The sequence below is a fragment of the Schistocerca serialis genome, chromosome 3 (assembly GCF_023864345.2).
Source record: "Schistocerca serialis cubense isolate TAMUIC-IGC-003099 chromosome 3, iqSchSeri2.2, whole genome shotgun sequence".
NCBI classification, from domain to species: Eukaryota; Metazoa; Arthropoda; class Insecta; order Orthoptera; family Acrididae; genus Schistocerca; species Schistocerca serialis.
This window is the reverse complement of record NC_064640.1, coordinates 773,046,452-773,070,632: the sequence shown is the minus strand read 5'-3', so window position 1 is coordinate 773,070,632 and position 24,181 is coordinate 773,046,452. Positions and strand designations below refer to the sequence as shown.

At 39.3% G+C, this 24,181-nt stretch overlaps 1 protein-coding gene across 3 annotated transcripts in view; it reads right to left on the bottom strand.

Annotated features, from left to right (window-relative positions):
* The window catches only part of LOC126470616 (contactin), a 155,573-nt gene that overhangs the window by 68,334 nt on the left and 63,058 nt on the right, over positions 1 to 24,181 (bottom strand). For all 3 annotated transcript variants that reach the window (XM_050098573.1, XM_050098571.1, XM_050098572.1), the window contains exons 13-14: positions 21,108 to 21,274; positions 5,412 to 5,550 (exon numbers count right to left, since the gene is read on the bottom strand). In XM_050098573.1, coding sequence (XP_049954530.1) covers positions 5,412 to 5,550; positions 21,108 to 21,274 — 306 coding nt within the window. The remainder of the gene's footprint in view (positions 1 to 5,411; positions 5,551 to 21,107; positions 21,275 to 24,181) is intronic.

The following is a 24,181-nucleotide window of genomic DNA, read 5'->3' as shown; positions in this document are numbered from 1 at the left end:
AAACAATGTAATTCAAAATCAAACATTTTCCAATCAGCGGTGTCAGGATGAGTCATACAGAACAATATCTGTCAGAGGGGTAATGAGAGATAGGTGGAATAATGCGTAGGACTGACAGTGTGTTTGTACTGTATGCGCTGTTCATCAGACAGGGACTAGTTGCGAGCGGAGTAACGTAGCCATGACAGACTCCGATGTACATGCATAGACGTATCGAATTTTCTCATTGTAAACCTCTAAACCGGTGTGGCAGACTTACGGCATACAAAAACGATGAATATGTGGATATGCTTCTGGTCCTTGGTGCATCTGATAACCAGGCTGGTGCTGCCACTCATGAATATGCTGCTAATTATCCTCATCAACACTATCCAGATATGAATGTGTTTTGTCATATGGAGCTGTGCCTTCGGGAGTCAGGTTCTCTCCTTCCACCATCGTATGACAGAGGTCATTCATATACTCTCCATACTCCAGCTACTGAGGAAGCTATTCTGAAGGTCATACACCAAGAACCTCAGTGAAGTACACGTAGCAGAGCAAGGTAGCTGCGCGTCTCACAGTGCAGAGTCGTTAACGTGCTGCATGAGCATGGGCTGCACCCTTATCATTATACTTTCACACAATACCTGCATCCTGCGCATCGCCATCAGCAGATGCAAGTCTGTGAATGGTTCCAATGACAACAGGATGGCAAAGATTACTTTGTGAACACTGTAATATGGTTGGATGAAGCAGCATTCACTCACGAGGTTGTCTTCAATATGCACAATGCCCACCACTGTGTCACTCACGACTGTGGATATCACGTTCACTTTGGCATCAACGTATGGGCCGGAACATCAGACGACAGGTGTTTGGGCCACTACGTGTTGCCTGACCAATTGACTGCATGAAGGTATCATACATTCCTCACAAACTATCTGCCTGATGCGCTGGAACATGTTCCATTACCTGTTCGGCACAGGATATGGTTCCAACATGATGGTGCACCTCCACATTCTGGAATTAATGTGCGACAGTATTTGGACAGAACATTCCCAGGGAAATGGCTCAGACGTGGAGGTTCAGTTGTATGCCCACCACGTTCACCTGACCTAAATCCCCTGGATTTCTTCCAGTGGGGAAACCTGAAGGAGCACATGTACTCCACTCTGCTGACAATGTGGAAGAATTGGTAGCGAGTGTTCACGCTGCTCTTGTTACTGTGGACGCAGCTTTGCTGCAAAGAGCCCAGAGCTGAATGATTCAGCAGGTTGTGCAATGTTTAGATGTGCAGGGAGGTCGCTTTGTGCATCTGTTGTTCTGAGGACAACGTATTCTGTTATGAAGGTCATGCGGTCATTAATATGGGCATTATTATTGCCACTGCTTGATAATGTACGACATCTGAGCACTCACGTTATATGTAGTATAAATGACAAGTAGATGTTGTGTTATTGTACTGTGCCATTATCTTTAGCATCTCGAAATTGATATTGTTTTTGTAGTTATTCTGTCCTATGACACGCCATTTGTTTCAACTGTCCATTTCTTATTTGTCTAACCACATATTTGTTATGTTCGGCATTACAAAATGTTGTAAATTTACGATACATGTGACCTAAGAAATGGTGTATATTACAGTATGAAACGTCAGGATGAAAAAAAAAAAAGTGCCCAACCCAGGATCGAACTCTCAACCTCCTGCATGCTAACAAAAACTGTACCCACTGCACCAACTGTACAGCAGAACTAAGATGTGCTGACACATGTAGTTACCATACATGTGGTTACAGTGTTGCCAGATTGCCACTCTTTAATGTCCTTTTTATGCCGGATGTACTTGCACGCCGAAATTTTGTGAGACACATTTTTGCTATCACTGGCATGTGAGGAGTCGCACTGCGAAGCCCGAGTGAGTGAATTTTGCTTCACCCTGTATATGCACTGCCTCATGATGCCACTACAGAAAGCCAAAATCTGTGGTGCCAAATTAAGACGCATATGTGAACTCCACTTTATGCTGGATATGGAGGACAGGCTGGTGGCCTGATATCACAATCAATTACGCCTGCAGGGGGGACCAGCGTTTGCTGCATCTGCAGTGTCTCCTTTGTAGTGTCCGGGTTTTTGTCTTCTCCTCCATCCCTGGGGGTACCTTCCCTGTTTTTGGCTCCAGCTTCTAGGCTGAGCCCTTTGTCCACCACACATTCATCTACTACTTTTTCCAGCCCTCACTCAGTAGGAGTTCGCATGTGCCGGTCCAGCAGCCAGTTCCTGCTCCCGCCCTAGAGCTGCCAGATGTCCCCATGGATTCATTGGATTCATCTGCAGCACCCCCCTCCACACCATCCGCCACCTTTGTTGGCATTGCACCACTGGACATTTGCCCACGGGGGAGACATCACTATCAGAGCTGTTCCCGGGCCTACTCTCCAGTTGCAGCTAATAGCAGGGGGCTTCTGTCCTAATCAAGGACACCTGCCTATGATGATCAGGAAGGCATGGACATCTGTTTCCTGGGTACCTATGTCGTCCCATGGTGTGGGGGAGGGACCCCGGGGTTGCATCGTCTAACAGTCAACCCTCCAAGGGGCGAGGACTGCGGTAGCCATATTTCAACATTCTTCTGTGCATCATACCAGTAGCCTGACACCAACTACTGTCATAATACAACTCATCCGTGCCAGCGGTGCAGGTCCAGACACCAAGCGGTGGTACAACCTAACACTGGAAGCGCCACTGCATCGAGGTTGGCATGCACAGACGACTGACAGCACCGCCTCGAGAGACTGACGAGCAATCTACACATTATAATAATGGAGTGGAGGGCACTCTGCCTCAATCTGTTATTGTGTGTTCTCGTGTTGACTTTCCTTTCGGGCTGTTGGCACTGTATTGGATTTCCCCTGGCATTGTACTCTGTGTATGGAAGTTCTAAACAGTTTTCTCATTAAAGTGATTTCCATTCTGTGTGTGTGCTGACTTGTGTGTGTAGTTACTACAAAATTCTTCACAGGTAGAGGGAGAAAGTATGTGGCAGGAGACAAAGCACAAATTGTTCCAACTTTTACCAATTGTGTGGAGCACCCAGGTGTTATGAAAGTTAACTGAAAAGACCGATGTCATGCCAGGGTCGTTTTATGTCAATTACGCCAGTTTTTTCTCCAGCAACACTGTTTCATAAAGTGTAAATCATGACAAAATTATAAAAATGTTAACGCAAAAGTGGGTGCAAATTAACATTGCAAACTTAGGAAATTTGACTGGAGCAATAACAAATGTTATCAATAGTGGGAGAATATTAGTTCTGAAAATGTTAAAGTAGGATTATACTATAAAGCAATTCCACAAAAGTTGATCTTTCTTCCAGGAGTGTTAGTCCCCCTTGTTTCACAGGAGAACTTCTGTGAAGTTAGAAAGGTAGGTGTCGGGGCATTGACGGAAGTAAAGCTGTGAGAATGGGCTGGGAGTTGTGCTTGGGTAGCTCAGTTGGTAAGAGCAAAGTGAAAGGCAAAGGTCCCAAGTTCGAGTCTTGGTCTGGCACACAGTTTTAATCTGCCAGACAGATTCATAACAGTACACCCTCCGCTGCAGACTGAAAATTTCATTCTGAAATCATATACCTTTCTGCATGATGTTATGATGAACTCCGTTTACAGCTGGTACAATTGTTGGAATGTAAAGTAGTTTGTGATATACCTTTCTCACTGACACCAATATGTTGTATTATGAAACATATCTGGGCGTATCAAATATGAACCAGAATTTAAATCTAGCACTGTGTGGATGGAAAGGGCTGCCACCTTGACAGGATGTTGGGGGATGTCGGGAATAGCACAGTGATGCCGCAGTTGGTGTAATGTAACCACTCGTGTCTGGCGGATGGCGCATAATAATCAAGTTTTTTGTGGAAGAATGCTCTGAACCCGTGGAAATTTTAAAGAGGCTCCATGCACAGTTTGGGGAAGAAACCCTTTCGATGATCCCAGTGTATGAATGGCATAAAACTTTGTGGCAGGATAGGTAGCTGTGGAAATTGCACCCCACCAAAAGCAACCCTGAACAAGCATCACATCAGACAACATTCATGCCATACAGAACCTGTTGCAGAAGAACAGCACATAAAACATTTCGAAATTACTTCAGCAGCATGGATAAACTGTGAAAGTATTCAAGCCATTGTCACTAATGATGATTCATTTGTACAGCAATGCAAGGCCATGCACTGTTTCTTTAATGATGGAAAACTGGAGAAAAGTCTTTGGGAAACTCCACAACTCATCATGCTGCAACCACCACATGTTTGGAAATCTGAAAGAAGAGCTCAGAGGATATCACTTTGATGACAATGCAGCGGTAGAGGAGTTTGTGAGCAAGTGGCTGTACACGGATCCCTCTTCTTTATTCGAGGATGGCATGAAAAAGTTGCCAGTTTGATGATAAAAATGTGTAGCAAAGTCAGGGGAAAATATAAGGCAATGACTTGCATTTGTCTTATGGACCAACAAGACTATGACAGTATGTAGCTAAAAACTTCATCATGAATGAGCCAGGTTGTAAACCATAATCTTGCAAGACGATGGTCACTTTCCCTCTTTATTACCATCATCTTGCGAGATTATCGTTCACAGCCTGGCTCGCAATGACATACTGTCATTATCTTGTTTGCTCATATTATGACTGCATGTCATTGCAGAACTACAGTTAATGCATGTTCACAGCATTTTTATGATTTGAACTCTCTGAAGATTGTTATAGAAAACAAAGTCATTGTGTTTTAGTTGTATACTGAAAATTGTGGCCAAGGCATTAAAAGCTTTTTGTATTAAAATGTTTTATTTGATAAAATTGAGAAACGGAACTTTATTAGTTTCTGACCAAGAAAAGAAAAAAAAGAAACATGTTTGCAGAACGTTTGCAATGAAAATGAACTGAGATAATGTACCCAGACTCTGCCTAATGAAACAGGGAACAGACTAAAGAGAGCTGACTTAGGAAGGACACCGTAATATATCTAGGTTTTGGTTCAAATTTGGCAGATGGGGGTGGTGATTAAAGTTATATAGCTTTAAAGATAAACTAAAATAAAACTGTTATCCTTGCCATAACCTTCACAGACAACACTGACAGTCAAAAATGGTTCAAATGGCTCTGACCACTATGGGACTTAACATCTATGGTCATCAGTCCCCTAGAACTTGGAACTACTTAAACCTAACCAACCTAAGGACAGCACACAACACCCAGCCATCACGAGGCAGAGAAAATCCCTGACCCCGCCGGAAATCGAACCCGGGAACCCGGGCGTGGGAAGCGAGAACGCTACCGCACGACCACGAGATGCGGGCGACACTGACAGTCATAACAAGCAACAACATTAATATAAAACAACCAAAAGAACATTACATTTGTTGTATAACAAATACCTGGTGGGCCTGGAGGTCCTTCAACAATAAGATGGGTTTTAGAAGCAATCCTTCCAACAGCACTCTTTATAATACACTCATAGTCACCGCCTTCAGCAAAGGATATGTTTCGAATATCCAAAACATTGCCTTTAATATGCTGAAAAAAGTACAATTTAGTGATTAATATCATTTACATGGCACATTGTTTTAAGAATAACCAAAATGCCAGTTACATTGATAATAATCTTCAATAGCCATTGAAGATTGGACAAGTGACACAGCACATCTTATTTAATAATACTAATAATAATAATAACAAAATCTACAGCCACAGGCTTCCTGAATTTTACACAAGAAATTGAAAAACAAATTGAAATCATTCAAATTATTCTTCAGATTGTCTCCATTTGAAACAGCATGCTCGATGACCATATTAATGAGATCCAAGATAAGACAAAGGGCAGCACTGGTCATAAAATTTTAGTCTCTTTATTGCAGATTGATTTCAGCTACTGCACAGCTATCTTCAGAGCAATTATAGCCAAGTCACGATGAAACATCGTAAATAAAATCACTCGTGATACCACATTGACATTAAATATGATGAATCATCAAGACTTGGACATAACTGCATTGAAGATAACTACACAGTAGCTGAAATTAATCTGCAATACACAGATTAAAAATTTATGACCAATGCTGCCCTTTCTCCTATCTTGGATTAAAATTGTTTCTCTACAAGTATACATGTGCAAATATTTGAAAATCCTCTTCTTTTATGGAAGGACGGTACTTTTGTATATTATAAAACAGTGTATAACATAATCCACAGAATAATAACTGTGATACAATTCTGAGTGCACTTTTCAGTGCCAAGAAAAGATTACATTGAGGGTCATTAAAGCAGCTGCACATAAGATTGAATTCAACCTGTTCCTCCATTAGGAGGATGTCAATATATCTACTGCGTCATGCTTACAACTAGAATAAAAGGGGGTCTAGCAAACAAAATATTAACTCAAAACAATCACAAAGTAGTGAAGCAAACTTCCTCAATATTATGTTACAACAGTCATAACTCTGGTGGAAGTCCTCGTAGTGCCAATTTACAATTTGATGGCAGAATTACTTTTAAATGTCACCCACTAACACCCTCCCCCCCCCCCCCCCCCTAAAAAGAAGAAGAAGAAGAGAAAGTCTTTGACTTCCAAATATACTCCCAAAATGAACAATAGACACATCTGGAGGAAGATGTTAATATAGTAACTGGTTACTGTTAGATCATCATCTTCCTCTGCATGCCAAGGTTTAGGTACTTGTGCCTGTTCTGTCTTCACTTGTAACTGCCACTTTGTTCTGGGTTTTCCCACAACACTTCTTTCTCTAGGCTGGTACAGCATGGCCTGATGTGGGATTCTCTTTGTACTCATTCTTTGTAGGTGATGTTTCAGTAATGTTTTATTCTCTTCAATCTTTTCATTAATATTATGAATATCTAGTTCATTGCTAATATCAATATTATGAAAAGGATAGTTGCTACACACCATATAGCGGAGATTCTATGTCGCAGATAGGCGCAACAAAAAGACTGTCACAAAATGAGTTTTTGGCCAATGAGGCCTTTGTTGAAAAAAGATAAAATGCGCGCGCGCGCACGGACACACACACACGCACGCACGCACGCACACACACGCACGCGCACACACACACACACGAGCGCGCGCGCACGCACGCACTCTCACACACACACACTCTCTCTCTCTCTCACACACACACACACACACACACACACACACACACACGACGACAGTCTCTGGCAGCTGAAGAATCTGGCAGCTAGCTGTCAGAGACTGTGGTCAAGTCTGTGAGTGAGTGAATGAATGTGTATGCGTGGCCTTGTTGCCCTAAGGCTCATTTTGTGACAGTCTTTTTGTTGTGCCTATCTGAGACTCAGTATCTCTGCTATATGGTGAGTAGCAACTATCCTTTTCATAATATTGTTACATTCTGTCCTGGATTTTCCACTGATTGATCATTCCTAATATCTTCATTTCTTACATGGTCTTCCCTGGTAACACCTCTGACTTTCCAAAGAAATCTCGTTTCCGCTGCTTGTAGTTTATTTTTATTGGATTATTTAGGGATAGATAACTCAATTCCACACAGCAACACAAGTGTAGCTATGGTTTTACTGTTAGATGACATACCTAATATTACAGCCAAAGTGAGCATAAACACGTTTATGTTACTTCCAAACACAACACTATAGATGTAAATAATGCAATCTTAGAAGAGGTTTCTTTTCAATTTGGTTAACATCAAAAGACTAACAACGAGCAATTTTATATCACTACCATAGTTTGTAATTATTACGGAAATACATGCTCACTCAGTTTACATTTATCACTTAAGAATTAAGCAAGGCTATCATGTTTGTAATTACATAAGGCAATTATTAGCACCCACAGGTAATTGGAAGACAGCGGCATTGTTATTTGCTGTGAACCATGCCGTTATGTCACTATGTTTATAAAAAAATCTTGTAAAATTTAATCATGAGCACAAATAGCAGTAACTGTCATACATCTCCCAGGGAACGGCTATGGTGCGAGTTTAGTAGTAAGTTTATATCAAAAGTGACATACATTTTAAAGCTGAAGATGATTTGATCACAGTTAGTGTATATAAACATTTTGAATTGGTAGCCACTGAAGTCATAAAGCTAGATGTCCATAAGAAGTCTTCATTCTGTGCATGTAGCACTCACCAAGTGATAATGCCGACACTTTCTTAACAAATTAACTAAATCCTAGAAAGTGCCTCAGCCCCCAAAACTAACGTAACAATATGTGGACGCATTAATATTAACACGGGAAATTAGGGATAACTTCCTAAATATTCTGAATACTTTCTTATTTAACCCAATGTGACTGGAACCTTAGACCCTCTCTTACACTGGACCACACTCATTCTCTCTCTCTCTCTCTCTCTCTCTCTCTCTCTCTCTCTCTCTCTCTCACACACACACACACACACACACACACACACACAGTATTTTGATATAGCACAAATGATAAACGCTACTACTATAGTCAAGTCAGCTTAATAAGAACTGATAGAGCCACTGTTGCCAGCTTTAACCTGTGTAGTGCTAACATCTGCAGTGGAAACCAATAGTCATCTATACAGCTACAACAACACTGAGTCATTGCCATACAGATGTTTACAAAATTGTATTATGTAATTGGTTGAGATACACGCACAAAGTTGCAGCACCCAGCCCACTGTCAGAGAAAAAGACAACTCTAAATAGCATCAAAGACTTCTAACAACCCTGCTCAGCTAAAACATTATAAACTCTACTGTAAAATTCTTGCCAAAGTAATTAAAAACTCTAAAAGTATGTGTATAGCATCTGAAATTACTAATTCTGAAAATAAAATTAAAACAATCTGGAATGTGATAAAGAGAGAAACAGGGACTGTAAACTACACCAAAGACAAAAATATTGTTTTAACTGTTGACAACTCAGAGATAACTAATAGTGAGGAAATTGCTGAAATCTTTAACCAACATTTTTTAACTGTCCCATCACAGATAGGTTGCCATGGTTCTGTAGATAAAGCTGCCTGTATAATGAAAAATAATTTTCCAGAACCTTTCAGTCAAATAAGTGTGCTTCCCATTACTGCCAATGAAATCAAAAAAAATCATACAGTCTTTGAAAAATAAACATTCTGCTGGTATCGACGATATTTCAAGCAAGCTGTTGAAGGCTTGCTGTAGTGAAGTGACCAAAGTTTTGTCTCACATCTGCAACACATCCATGCAACAAGGAGTGTTTCCAGACAGAATGAAATACTCTGTTGTCAGGCCCCTGTACAAAGCAGGGGATGCTACAAATGTGTCAAACTATCGCCCTATCTCTCTATTAACAACATTTTCAAAAGTCCTAGAAAAAGCTCTGTACAACAGGATTGTGGCACACCTTGGTGACCTGAACATCATTAACAGTCAGCAGTTTGGTTTTCAAAAGTGAGTTTCAATAGATAACGCAATTTTCTCAATCACAAATGATGTTCTAGAGTCTATAAACAGCAAGAGGCTGCCAATTGGTGTCTTATGCGACCTATCAAAGGTGTTCGACTGTGTAGATCACCAGATACTCTTCAAGAAGGCCTGTCATTATGGAATTACAGGACCTGTAGGGAACTGGTTAAAATCATACCTCGAAAATAGGAAGCAGAAGATTATTCTAGATGTTTCAGATAGTGTATCACAATATATAGTGGACTCTGAGTGGGGAATTGTGCAGCATGGAGTGCCACAGGGATCAGTGCTTGGGCCCTTGCTGTTCCTCATATATGTTAATGACCTGCCTTTATCCATCAATAAGCAGTGTAAATTTACAATGTTCGCTGATGATACGAGCATTGTGGTGGATAATGTGTCAACTACTGACTTAGAATCCGAGGTCAATGATATCCTTAAAGAAGTTCTGGGTTGGTTTAGTATTAACTCCCTTTCAATAAACCTGGAAAAAACCAATTTTATCCAGTTCCAGACAACCCACAAAAACCCAAAAGAAATAGTTATCACACAGAATGATCAGATGATAAAGCAAGTGTAGTTATCAAAATTCCTAGGCGTATACGTGGACAGTAGGCTGAACTGGGAACATCACGTTCTACAAACACTAAAACGGCTGACGTCGGCAACATTTGCTTTACGAATTTTGTCACGCTTCAATAACATTACCATCTCAAAGTCAGCTTACTTTGGCTATTTTCATTCAGTCATGTGTTATGGCATCATCTTCTGGGGCAATACACCTGCCGCAAAGAAAATCCTCACAGCACAAAAAAGAGCAATAAGAATCATTTGTGGTGTACCCCCACGAATCTCATGTCGAAATCTTTTTAAACGACTTGAAATACTGACAGCAACATCTCAGTACATATATTCACTGTTGTGCTTCATAATAAATAACCCCACTCTGTATGAAATGAATTGCCTAAATCATGAACATAACGCCAGAGGAAAAGAGAATTTCCATTGCGAGTTAAAGAACTTGACACTTATTCAGAAAGGGGTAAAGTACACTGGAACGAAAATTTTCAATTCCCTACCCAACAGCATCAAAAGTATAAGGAGTAGTACATCAGTATTTAAACGTAGCTTGAAAAATTATTTACTTGAGACCTCACTTTATTCACTAGAGGAATTCTTTCAGAGAAATAAGTAAAACCCAGATTGGAAAGATGTTTTTAAATTTTTTGACACTGTTTACTGTTAAACTAATGTAATAATGCCCTAATGTAAAAATTCCTGTTTTTCTCATTTCCATTTTTGGGTCACTCTTAAACCCAAAGTGGGAAGTTTTGATTACTGTTCAAGGTTAAAATAGATGCAATAATGCCCTAAATATGAAACTGCTATCTTCACATTTATATTGACTAGTTTTTAAGCTAATAAGTATGACTTTTGTGCACTGTTATTAATACTATAACAATGTCTTCATTCTATGTATTTTATTATGTATATTGACACGTTCCACATCTGAGTGACTTGCTCACATGTATGGATCTATGGAACAAGTATATAAATAAATAAATAAAAATAAATAAACTGCATCTGTCTCAAATATAGGGTATTAAGAAGTTCAGCATCAATCTTAGGCCATGTACTCACAGGTATTGACAGGGAACAGTGTAAAGTATTAATAAAAGATTTTGGTCTCTCTTATCATTACTCTCAGATAATAAGGCCACAAAGACAGGCTTTAAGTCTACATGGAATACAATTTAGATGCTATAGTCCCTAAATTCTGTACATTGTTTAAACTAATTTTTGGGGAGACTGACCGAACATCATTCAGGGAACAAATCTGGACACATTTTGCACCCGTTGTGTCATCAAGGGATATTGGGAACCATCTGCTTGCAGCAGGACTAAGATCACATGTGCCTCTAACCAGGCTACCACTGGCAACACAACACATCATGCAGGGCTATTCTGGTGTCACAAAACAGTGGACTGGAATGTGGAATGCTGCTCTGTTGTCTTAAGTGATGAGAGTAGATTTGTCTGTATACAAGCAATGGATACACATGCGTGTAGCACAGACCCGGTGAGTGCTCTATTCCAGAATGCATTCGCCCACAACACACAAATCCCACCTCATACTTCATGGTATGGAGGGCCATCAGTTACAACCCGTTCCCACATTTTGTGTTTCCGCGGAGTAAAGTAATCAGTGCCTGCTACACTGCACAAGTTGTTATCCCCCTTCTACTACTATTTCTTCGATAGAAATATGATGCACTTTTTCAGCAGGACAACGATCATTCACATACGGCTGCTATGACACAATGTGCTCTTTGAAGTGTACAACTGCCCTAGCCATCAAGATACCAGATCTCTTGGCAGCTGAACACTTATGGAACATGGTGAAGCAGGATCTTACTCATTCACCTGAGCCTGTAAGAACCATTGTGTAACTGCAACGAATCATGCAAGATGTTTGGGAGAATCTATTGCAGGATGCCATTCAGGACCTTTATGACTGTTTGCATGCAAGAATATACGCCTGTATTGATGTCGGAGAAGGGTATACTGTGTACTGATGCAACGGTTTGGGTGTGCATTATTGTGATGTGTGTTTCATTTGGTCTGAATTTATTTGTTAAAATATACTCCTACAATGATGAACTACCTGCCACACCACTTGTCAATAAGATGGCCTTACATCTGAGTGTGCTACATTTTTTTCCAGCACTGTATAATAAATGAGACCCTTAGTTCAGGTACTATTCTGGAACACCTCAAGCTCTTACTAAAGGCAGGGAATGTGGAGATACTGAAAACTACAGGTCATTATAACTAATCTCTACGCACTCAAAAATAATTGTATCAATCATGGAAGACAGACTAATGAGTTAAATGAATAAATATAGCCTTTATACAGAAACACAGTTTGGTTTTGGAAGGGGAAGAAGTACAATATCAGCCATTACAGAAGTTCAAAAAAGTGGTACTTGAGGCTGAAGATGATTGGTTTGTGGGATATTCAATTGCGCAGTTATCAGTGACCATACAAATTCCCAATCTTTATATAGTTAAAGTGTCACCACTTCCACGAATGGTAATGAAATGACGAGGAAAACACAAACACCTACCCCCCCCCCCCCCCCCGAGCAGAGAAAATCCCCACCCTAGTCAGGAATCGAACCTGGGACCTCATGATCCAGAGGCGGAATGCTAGCCACTAGACCACAAGCTGTGGACGTGGTACTTGAAGCTCTTGACAGGTATGTCTGTGTTACGGGCATTTTCTTAAACTTATTCAATGCTTCTGACACTGCTGACCACGAAATATTATTAAACAAGCTAGAAGCACTATGTGTAAGAGGAATAGCACACAAATAGTCCCAGAATTACCTGGAAAATAGGGTACAAATAGAAGAGAGAGTTCGCTTGTCTGCTGGTGATACAATTTTAGTAAAACAACAGGCAGACAAGAGACATAAAAACATAGCATAGTGTACTGAGCCCAGGTATGCTCTTAATATACAGGCTGCATAAAAAAAAGAGAAAAAAAAAGAAAACTTTGAGCCACCTGAGAAAATTTATTCCCCACTCTACAAGGTTAAATTTCTAGAAATGGTAGGACTAAGTTGCAATCTGAAAAGTAAAGTACTTTCTTTCTGATAAATGTTCAAAATGGTGGCCTTCAGCATCAATACATAACCAAGTGCAGAGACCATTTGACTCTCATTCTAAAGTGTGTTCTGGTTATGTGGTTTATGTTTGCAAACCTAACTTTTTACTGTGGCCCATAAGAAGAAATCGAGCAGCACAGGATCTGGACAGGGTGGAGGTAATGCAATTGCCCCTGGCCTCGCAAATTTTGATCCAGGTATGCTCATACATCCATATGACAGTGCGGAGGGGTGGCATCTTGTTGGTAATAAAACTGTCATTAGCTATAATGCATGAATGGCAGGGAATATGGAATCAACAAGCACTGTTAGGTATTTTTCTCCAGTTACATTACCTTCAAAGAAAGAAAATACATTTACTTTTCAATCCGGGCTTTAATCTTTCCACTTCTTGTAGAACTGAAAATAAATTTTCTATGACAGTTCAAACTGTGTATGCATTTTTTTTATGCATCCTGTTTATCAATGACTTTTGAGATAGTATGACACATGGAGAAAAAGTTCTCTTTGCTGATGACACAACATCATACTCACTGATAAAACACCAAAGCTCCTATTGCAGAAAGCAAATGAAACATCAAGGATGTTTATGATTGGGCAGTACATAATAAATTAACACTGAATGTAAAGAAAACAAATAGTATGCAATCAGTATAAAGAGGGAACGCAACTCTGTCACATTAAGAATAGGTAAATCTATAAATGCTGGGATGATTCCTTCATCAAAGCCACGACTGACCACCTATCATCCACTTCAGAAAAGCACAATTGCACACTATCTGATCAAAAGCATCCAGACACTTCTATGTAATGCAGAATTGACCACTAGATGTCATGAGAGGTGGATTCACTAGTATAAAAGGAGGCAAGGAGTACTGTGTTATCTAGTAGACGAGCAAGAACAGCAGAATGAGTTCATCAGGAGAGTTCATATCCACATCCAGCGATGCCTGTGGGTTGAGGGTAACACTGCGGCCGGTCGGTACCGTTCGGCCTTCCAAGGCCTGTTCGGATGGAGTTTAGTTTACTTTTCACATTATATATGTTTGTATCATGTATTTTGCAGATTAGGAAATCAAATTACAGTTACTTGGATGTGCAAACCATTGTCTATTCCTTGTGGCCACCAGAGCTGCTTAGAACCTGCAAGTATTTTGCTACTCTGTTCTTTTGTAAACCTGATATGTCATTTCATTAGGATACTTCATGCTCTTCACATTATATATGTTTGTGTTATTTCCCTTGTGTATGTTAGGAATGCTACTCAATCAATTCTTAAGCAGAAATGAAATAAGAGCAGGTGAAAGCTGTAATACTTTCCGACATTACGCAGAGAAGCAGATAACGACAGCATTAGCAGGAATGTTGAAATGTGGAGAACAGTGAGTCACCACTCTTTTGTGCATGTTCACCTGCTCCTGCGTTCAGCCTTCAAGGCCTTCCTGCCTGCCAGGTGTAAATGAATGCCCTTAGCCATCTGGCCCTTCTACCTGCCAGGTGTACACATACACCCACAGCTATCTGGGCACTCTACCTGCCAGGCGTACACGTCTGTCCACAGCCGTGAAAGGTTTAAAAAGAATAGAGTACAATGGTCGAGCAGCTCCTCATAAGCCATGCATTTCTGTAGTCAACCTTAAGCGACAATTCCGGTGGCGTAAAGTGCAATACTTCTGCACAGTTGGTGACTGGAAATGACTGATTTGGATTGATGAATTATGCTGTATGCTGTGGTAATCTGATGGAAGTGCTTATGTTTGGCGAATGTCCAGAGAACGTTACCTGCCACCACAGCTAGTGCCACCAGTGATATATGGAGTAGGGGACGTTAGGGTATGTGGGTGTTTTTTTGTGGTCTCTTTACTGCTCTTATGAAGCCATGAAATGCAGAAGGATGAAAACAAACGTTAGAGCGCAGTGTACTTTGTACAGCAGAGGAACAATTCGGAGATGATAACTGTTTACATCAGCATGACAATGTATCCTATCATAAATAACATTCCTGAAATGGGCTGGCCTACCCAGAGCTCCACGATGAATTACAGTGTCGACTTTGCTCCAGACCTCAGTGTCCAACATCCCTACCTCCTCTAGTTTCGAGTCTTGAGGAAGAATGGGCTGCTATCCCTGCACAGACATTAAGACATTTCATTGAAAGTGTTCCCAGCAGAATTCAAGCCACCATGAAGGTGAAGGGTGGACACACTGCATATTAATGTCCACTAATAGTTGTCCAGATACTTCAGATAAGATTGTATATATTTATTTTCACTGTATTATGATGACAAATCCTACATCATTTTAAGATGATTCCTAGATGAATGAATGAATAATTAAGATAAAATCAAGTAGTTTAAATGGGGCAAATGTGCAGAAGAATAGCTATTGGAGAACCAGTTGTGAGGTAGCTTTCACAGTAGTAATACCAGTGGGCCACAGTACTTTATTTGCATAAATCATTTTAATTACTTGTTTTATTATTTGCTTCAGAGTGCAAAGACAGCAAGAGATGACAGTATAATTGACAGAAGGTAGAAGTGTAATAATTGGGTGAAGTAAATATGTCAGGAACAGCTTGGGACGGAAAAGTGGACTCATAGGAAAATGATCAACTCATAACAAATACACTAATCTGGGAGAGAGCTATCAGCAATTAGTTTCAAAAATACAATGGCTGACAATGAATGCATTTTTGCTAAAGCCGAGTTGAAGACAGACACTACTGAGGAGAGAAGGACCATAAAGCAACAGTACTGTGAATATGTTTAGTGGGTGCAAACCAAATGTGAGGGTACCCATCTGAAATGTTCAATCAATGGGTAAGAAGCTGTCTGCAAGGGGAAGGGAATGGAGGAGAACAGAAACTACACACCAGTTAGAATTACTGTATCATAAGTAAAATATATGAAATAATTGCAAACAGATATATAAGGTGAACCAAGAATGGTGCACTTAAACACCACAGTGCAATTCCTTGCATACAAACAGTATAAGATTGCCCCTAACCGAATTTTGCCCTTCACATATGTACGATACAAAAAAATCAACACTGTGTAATCACGTGTACAACAAGTATCTCCATTCAATATTGGTTAGCTGTGCTGCCCAGTTTGTGCAGTGGGACAGTTTTGCGTTTGAATACTAGAGTCCTATTCGGGGTCTATGGTTACTCGTTATTTATTTTCCAGTTTTGATCTGCCCAATAATGTTGTGGAATGTACTGTTTTTTAAACAATACACATACTACAACTAGAGTGTTTTTAATATTGACCATAGCAAATTATTGGTCAGACATGTCGAAATTTTCTTTAAGAGTAATAATCAGTTAAAATTAATCACCTGTCATAGGGCAGAAATAGCTACAAAATTTATCAATGTGGATATGTTAAACACAGATACATACATACTACATTCAGTAAAAGTAGCTGTTGATTTGAGAGCTGAAAGACATAATTAGTTACACCTTGATGATGACAAATATAGTAATAGTGTTGCTAACCCACTGGTGACGTGATCTCCTAAATGAATGAACTTATGACAGGCAGGTATCACGAAAACTGGATTTGAATTTAAAGGATGAAATAGTGCGAAACAAAATACTTAAACAATGTGACTTGCATGGTTGTGGGGGAACTACCTAGGATAGATGTAGAGGTTAGATTAAGACGATTTTTATTTTGAGGGAAGTGGTATCCAAAGCTGACAATGAACTGGAAGGCATGGAGGGCCCTAGTCCATGGAAGAGAACAGAATAAACATTTTAACGGAAAATACTTCATTAAAGTGGAACAATAAAATGATTGCACACTCATTTATGTGTTGGCATGTGTTTTGTGTAAGATCTGCTGCCATTGCTGTATAATGCTTAAGAAACCAGACACCATTTCATGCAGGAACTGTACTCGTAATCTCTAGTATTGTAACACAAAACTCTACCTACTGTGTTACACATGCAACACAGTCACACAGTACCAAACAAAAATACTGGTTGTATATGTGACTACAGTATTGCTAAACTGCCTTTTCTACTTCCATTTTCTGTCAAATATACATACAGAATAACATTTTGCTTGTGAAATTTTTGTACTGTCAATACACAAGGAATCATGCTGTGGCATCTGAGTGTGCAAATTTTGATTCACCCCATGTAAGAGGGTGGTTCCACAAAGATCGAGGTTTTCATGTGTGTCACAGCTAGATGGTTTCTAGCAAGTCTTGTTAGGAATGAGAGGACCACAACTGATCTCTCAGAAGCTCTTGATAAAGTAAATTGACTTGAATAAACTGTGAAGCTGGAACTAGATGGAAGAGTAATAAGTTGGATCACAGTATACCTGCACCAAAGAAAACAGGTGGCAATGGGGAACTTCACATCACAGGTGGCAAAAATAGAAGGCTGTCCTGAGGCAGTAAAGTGGTAATATTCCCTAATAGCAGTAGGATAAAATGTATGTATACAAACTGGAACCAGATGACATCACAGCAACATGAGAATGCCACTGCCTGTGTGTAACTCCTGAGTGCAGGGAAACTATATTTGGGTCTGCACATAAGTGAGGTGGAAAACAAGACATGTAAGTTTCTGTACACATTAATAACAGAACTAAAGGGTGCAAAAAATGGTACAAAATAAAATAAAGTTGAACCTAATAAGCCCTTGGTCACAATTTTTAATCTTTTTGACCAGGTTTCAACACTCCCATGAGTGCCTTCATCAGAAATTAAATATTTAAAGTAGCCTATAACATAAGTACAAATTTATGGGAAAAAAGATTTTTATATAACAGTACAAGAAAGAGACAGTGCTTACATGTCACATATAAAATAAATATCAAGCCAGAAAGGCTTTAGTCACAAAGTATTTTTAAAAAGAATACATGAAAGGTGAGCCACTGTGGGCTGCTCATACCTATAAAGCCACAGGTAGCAACAGACTGAGGCGCCTGCATTAGCAAGCGTGGGCAGGTGAACATTACACCAAGAGTGCCATCTAGTAGCCATAGATATAAGCAGGCTACTGAACAGCTTAGACAGCTGAATGCTAAAATGAACAGTATTTAGTATATGAACTCACAGGCAAAATTTCATTTGACAAAAGCAGACATGGTTACTTTTTGCTTATGTAAAAGCATAGAAATATGGTTTGGAGACTGAAAACTGATTAACAGTACAAAAAGAAGCAGTACTTACACATCACATATAAATTAAATATTAAGCGAAAAAGCTTTAGTCACAATTCTAAAGTAGAATGTGTGGAAATTTGTGGTAAGGTCTTATGGGACCAAACTGCTGAAGTCATCGGTCCCTAAAGAATGCATGGAAAGCAAGCCACTGCGGACTGCTCGCATATGCCTAGCTACGGGTAGCATCAGACTGAGGTGCCTGCGTTAACAACTGTGGGCAGGTGAACATTGCACAGACAGTGTCACCTAGTAGCTGCAAGTACAACCTGGCTACTTAACATTCAAATAAAGACAGACGAATATTATAATGAACATTATTCAGTACATGATGAAAAAGGCAATATTTTGTTTAACAGCAGCAGATAAAGTAACATTTTGTCTACATCAGAGCTTAGAAGTACAGTTCAAAGTATGAAAACATCATTACAGAAAATACAAAAAGGGCTGAATGACACAGCCTGTAGAAAATGACACAACATGAAATGCAGCCAATAAACCATTTAATAAATGAAAAATTATGAGCTTATTCAAATGGAAGAAAAACATTTTGGTAACTGCAAGACGAAACCCGAAATTAAATGTCAAGTAATGGCTTTATACTGTTGAAGATATTTTTATTTTTGTTTTTTTCCATCTAAGTCAGCTCATAATTTTTCATTTATTAAATGGTTTATTGGCTGTATTTCATGTTATATCGTTTTCTACAGGCTGTGTCATTCAGCCCTTTTTGTATTTTGTATAATGATGTTTTCATGTTTGAACTGTACTTCTAAGCTCTGATGTAGATAAAATGTTACTTTATCTGCCGCTGTTAAACAAAATATTGCCTTTTACTTCATGTACTGAATAATGTTCATCATAATATTCATCTGTCTTTATTTGAATGTTAAGTAGCAAGGTTGTACTTGCAGCTACTAGATGGCACTGTCGGTGCAATGTTCACCTGCCCACAGTTGTTAACGCGGGCACCTCAGTCTGATGCTACCCGTAGCTAGGCATATGCGAGCAGTCCGCAGTGGCTTGCTTTCCATGCATTCTTTAGGGACCGATGACTTCAGCAGTTTGGTCCCATAAGACTTTACCACAAATTTCCAAATTTCTACGCATTCTACTTTAGAATTGTGACTAAAGCTTTTTCGCTTAATATTTAATTTATATGTGATGTGTAAGTACTGCTTCTTTTTGTACTGTTAATCAGTTTTCAGTCTCCAAACTGTATTTCTATGCTTTTACATAAGCAAAAAGTTACCATGTCTGCTGTTGTCAAACAAAAGTTTGCCTGTGAGTTCATGTACTATATACTGTTCATTTTAACATTGAGCTGTCTATATTTTAGATGTTAAGTAACCTATTTATATCTACTGCTACTACATGGCACTCTTGATGTAATGTTCACCTGCCTGCACTGGCTAACGTGGATCTGCCCACACTTGCTAACGCGGACGCCTCAGTCTGTTGCTACCTGTGGCTTTAAAGGTATGAGCAACCCACAGTGGCTCGCCTTTCATGTATTCTTTTTTTAAAAAAATTGTGACTAAAGCCTTTCTGGCTTGATATTTATTTTATATGTGACATGTAAGTACTGTTTCTTTCCTGTACTGTTAGTCAATACTTACACTTTTATATAAAAAATTTTTCCCCATAAATTTGTACTTATATTATAGGCTACTTTAAATATTTAATTTCTGATGAAGGCACTCACTCATAGAAGTGTTGAAACCTGGTCAAGAAGACTAAAAATTATGACCAAGGGCTCATATATTTCAACTTTAGTTTATAAACAGTCACTGAACCAAGCAGCTACGTTTAAAACTCTGAAAAAAAAAGAAAGAAAGAAATAAAAATAAAATAAAATGCTTGTTTGTCCTCTGTATGACTAGAGTTGGAGTATGCTTCAGGGATACAAGATCATTTCCACAGAGAAACCTGTTAAAGCAAATGTAGTGTAATAAAATATAATGGGAGACTACAGAAGGACGAGCAGTCACAGAAATGTTTAGGAAACTGAAATAGGGAATGCCTTCTCCAAAGAAGGAAAATAGCTAAATATACATGGGGTATTTACCAAGCATATGTGGGTAAGGATGCATGTGAAGATCTACGACATAGGGTGGTCAATGATGTGATATACCAAATGTCCTAGGATGAATGGTCATTACTCATGGACATGACAGGAACGATCATTCAAAACAAAAAAGTCTGGTTAACATGGGCTCTAAAACACATACCTTAATACCTATGAGCACTTGCTCCTCTTTGATACTATGAGAAACAGCTCTTCTACTGAGTAAGTGCTCATTGTTCTCTAGGTATGCACTTTAGAGCCCATGATTACTTGACTTTCTTTTGTTTTGTTTTGGTCCGTACTACCTCCTCCTCAAATTTGGAAAGCAAAGAGCATGCAGTAGAAGAGATTTGTTTCACAGTATCAAAGATGAAGAAGTGCTCGTTCCTAAGGTATGCATTGCAGATCCCATGTTTACTACACTTTACTGTTTCGAATGATTGTTCCTGGTATATCCCTAAATACAGGCCATTCTTCCTGGGATGCCCAGTATAAGGTACGGAAAGACCATCATTGTGATGTGAACTTTAAATGCTGGAAATCTTTACCAGATTTAAAGAATCCTTTCACAAACTGCAAAATTCCCAAAAATGTGCAAATTAAGATATTACTGATTTTAGTAATATGAAAAAATATTAATACATTGTAAATTACTGTAAAATAATACCAGGGAAACAGAGTCTATAGTCACCAACCAGTGTTTACCTTCTTACCTCCTAAAATAAAAACATAAAAAATAACATACCATTCGAGTTGCACTTGGGTCGGAGTCCCTAATACGAAGCCCATTATGAGTCCAAATATAAGCGACATCAAGTATTTCCTCTGCAACTGCCTGGCATCGCAGTTCCATGTCACGCTCCACGGCAGTGTGTGCTACGGGAACCATTTTTTGAATAAAGTGTGGACCACCTAAGAGAGTTGAAATATACATTAGTACATTATTATTAAACTGGCGAATGAAAATCTGAACCTCTTAGAAAATAGGTGAAGCTGTTCTGACATTATGAGGTACAGCAAATATTCTTACTTTCACCATATTTTATCATCTTTCCGATTTCAACTTCATAGTTTTCAAATGCTGAGTATGAGAGACAGCAAGAAGCCCACAAATCAGTATCTATTCAAATTTAGTACGTAATATAAAATTACCAGTAGGCTTGTCAAATACAAGTGTATGGATTTGGAATGTGCTGGCAAAATGTCAGAAACACCACTAAGTGTCTGTATGGCAAAACATCTCGAGAGATGAGTGCCAAAAGGCAACATGTCAAGTGGCCACAAAAGCCCGAACAATTTTGTAGTAATTTTTATAGAACAATAGAATCAGCTGTAACTATATTTGATTCTGTTTGTTTGTTTCTGTTGAGAAGCAGTAGCATTTTACTGTAGATGAACAAAGTGCTCACTTGATTTGTGGTGTTTCTTATCATTATCTTTCTTTTCCAATCCATTTTGATAATTACAAAATCTCAAGAACATTGATTTATAATCTGTAACATAAAAGCACTGATTAGCATATTGCAGAGACCTTTCATGGGTATTTAAAGCCATATGACCCTTACTCGACAACATTACAGAACGAACTTAGAATAGAACCTAAAATAATTCTATTCGTACTTCATAGGAATATGTTGAGACCTGTTTTCTTTTGAGGTCGCTACAATGTGTACATTACACTGTGGTAGTCAGCAGCATGACTAAACAAATGAGAACTTAAACTACAGTCAGCATACACCAGGGATTTGTGCCTCTGCAAAAGCAGAATTGAAATGTGGTCGTAGGCATTGCAGATTCCCTCTACTGTTGTGAGAGTCATACTCCAACCCTGTGATGAACCAGGATTAGTCTCTTTCATTTTTAAATAAGAAATTAAAATTATGGGCAATGTGCAACCCAAAGCAACGCGCAGCGCACGAAGAATTTGGTACTGGCTAGTGCACAATTGTTTGCTGAGGCTGGCAGCACCATAAATGAGAAGTTCAGGTAAGTAGCAGGCTGAGCCATGAAACAGAGTGGTTTGGTAAATGATAGTAGAGGAGAAGTGAGGGTGAGGGTAGGGAAATTGAGTGTGAGGGTAGTAGAAGGGAGGGAAAGTACTAGTGGTAGACCTGTGGGATTGTGGGAAAGAAGAATATGTTGGAGACAAAGTTCCCACCTTTGTAGATCAGAAGTGCCAGTGCTGGGAGAGAGGGATTCCAAACGGCTCAGGTACTGAATCATTAGGGTTGTGTTGTGCAGAATATATTCAGTAGTTAGGGGTTGAGTTTGGGGTTGACCACAGTTTGGCTTACGAAAATAAGTTACAGTTTCTCAACCTCTTTACATGAAATGATATTGGTCATTTCCCTCTTACACAACAAATACTACTGCACCTCAATTATACATAATTTCTTGAATGTGCAGTGAAATTCAAAATGAATATAACAATTACAAACAGCTATAACTATTTAATACATAGTGATACACCAATAAGACTTACAGACAATGTAAAGAGAAATGAAAAGCAGTTGGCCCACACTGGAAGTCACGGAGGAACAAAACGTTTGCTGCGTGCCTCACTTCCACATACGTAGTAAGGTTTATAAGCTCAACATTAAAATGAAGGGTACAGAAAAGTCTTTGTATGTAACTGAACATCAGCATGACTCACCAAAAATTAATGTGTTCTGTGTGATGTCAGCACCAAAACTGTATGGTCCAGTTTTCTTCACTGAGCAAAGCATTTCAACAAACATTTACTTTGACATACTTAAGTAATGGGTGACACCACTGCTTGACAGATTCCATTCATTACATCTTTCAGCAAGATGGAGCACCCTAGCATCAGGAAAGGGGGGAGGGGGGGGGGGGCGGCACTAGTAGGGAGGCCAGCACCTGCCACCTAGATGGCCAGATCTGACACATTGATTTTTCAATGGGGTAATGTGAAAGACCTCAAGTATGTGCATCCTTTGCTGAAAACAATTCCAGAAATGAAAATATGCATTTCTAATGTGCTCACGTCAGTGACTCCACATATCATTCAGAATATGTGGCGTAAATTGGATTACTACTTATATGTTGTCCGAATAAACATGGGAGTTATATTGAACACCTACAATGTACATAAAAAACTGAACATTCTTTCACATTCTCGAAAATTCTTACAGGTGTATTACTATGAATTAATTATATCAATATAATAGAAGGAAACATTCCACGTGGGAAAAATTATATATAAAAACAAAGATGAGGTGACTTACCGAACAAAAGCGCTGGCAGGTCGATAGAAACACAAACATACACACAAAATTCAAGCTGTCGCAACAAACTGTTGCCTCATCAGGAAAGAGGGAAGGAGAGGGGAAGACGAAAGGAAGTGGGTTTTAAGGGAGAGGGTAAGGAGTCATTCCAATCCCGGGAGCGGAAAGACTTAACTTAGGGGGAAAAAAGGACAGGTTAAATATGTCTGCTTGTGTCTGTATGTGTGGATGGATATGTGCGTGTGTGCGAGTGTATACCTGTCCTTTTTTCCCCCTAAGGTAAGTCTTTCCGCTCCCGGGATTGGAATGACTCCTTACCCTCTCCCTTAAAACCCACTTCCTTTCGTCTTCCCCTCTCCTTCCCTCTTTCCTGATGAGGCAACAGTTTGTTGCGAAAGCTTGAATTTTGTGTGTATGTTTGTGTTTGTTTGTGTGTCTATCGACCTGCCAGCGCTTTTGTTCGGTAAGTCACCTCATCTTTGTTTTTATATACTATGAATTAATTAGTAGTTACAGCCATTTGTAAACACTGTATTCATTTTGATTCACCTTGTGGCTACACACATCCAACTAA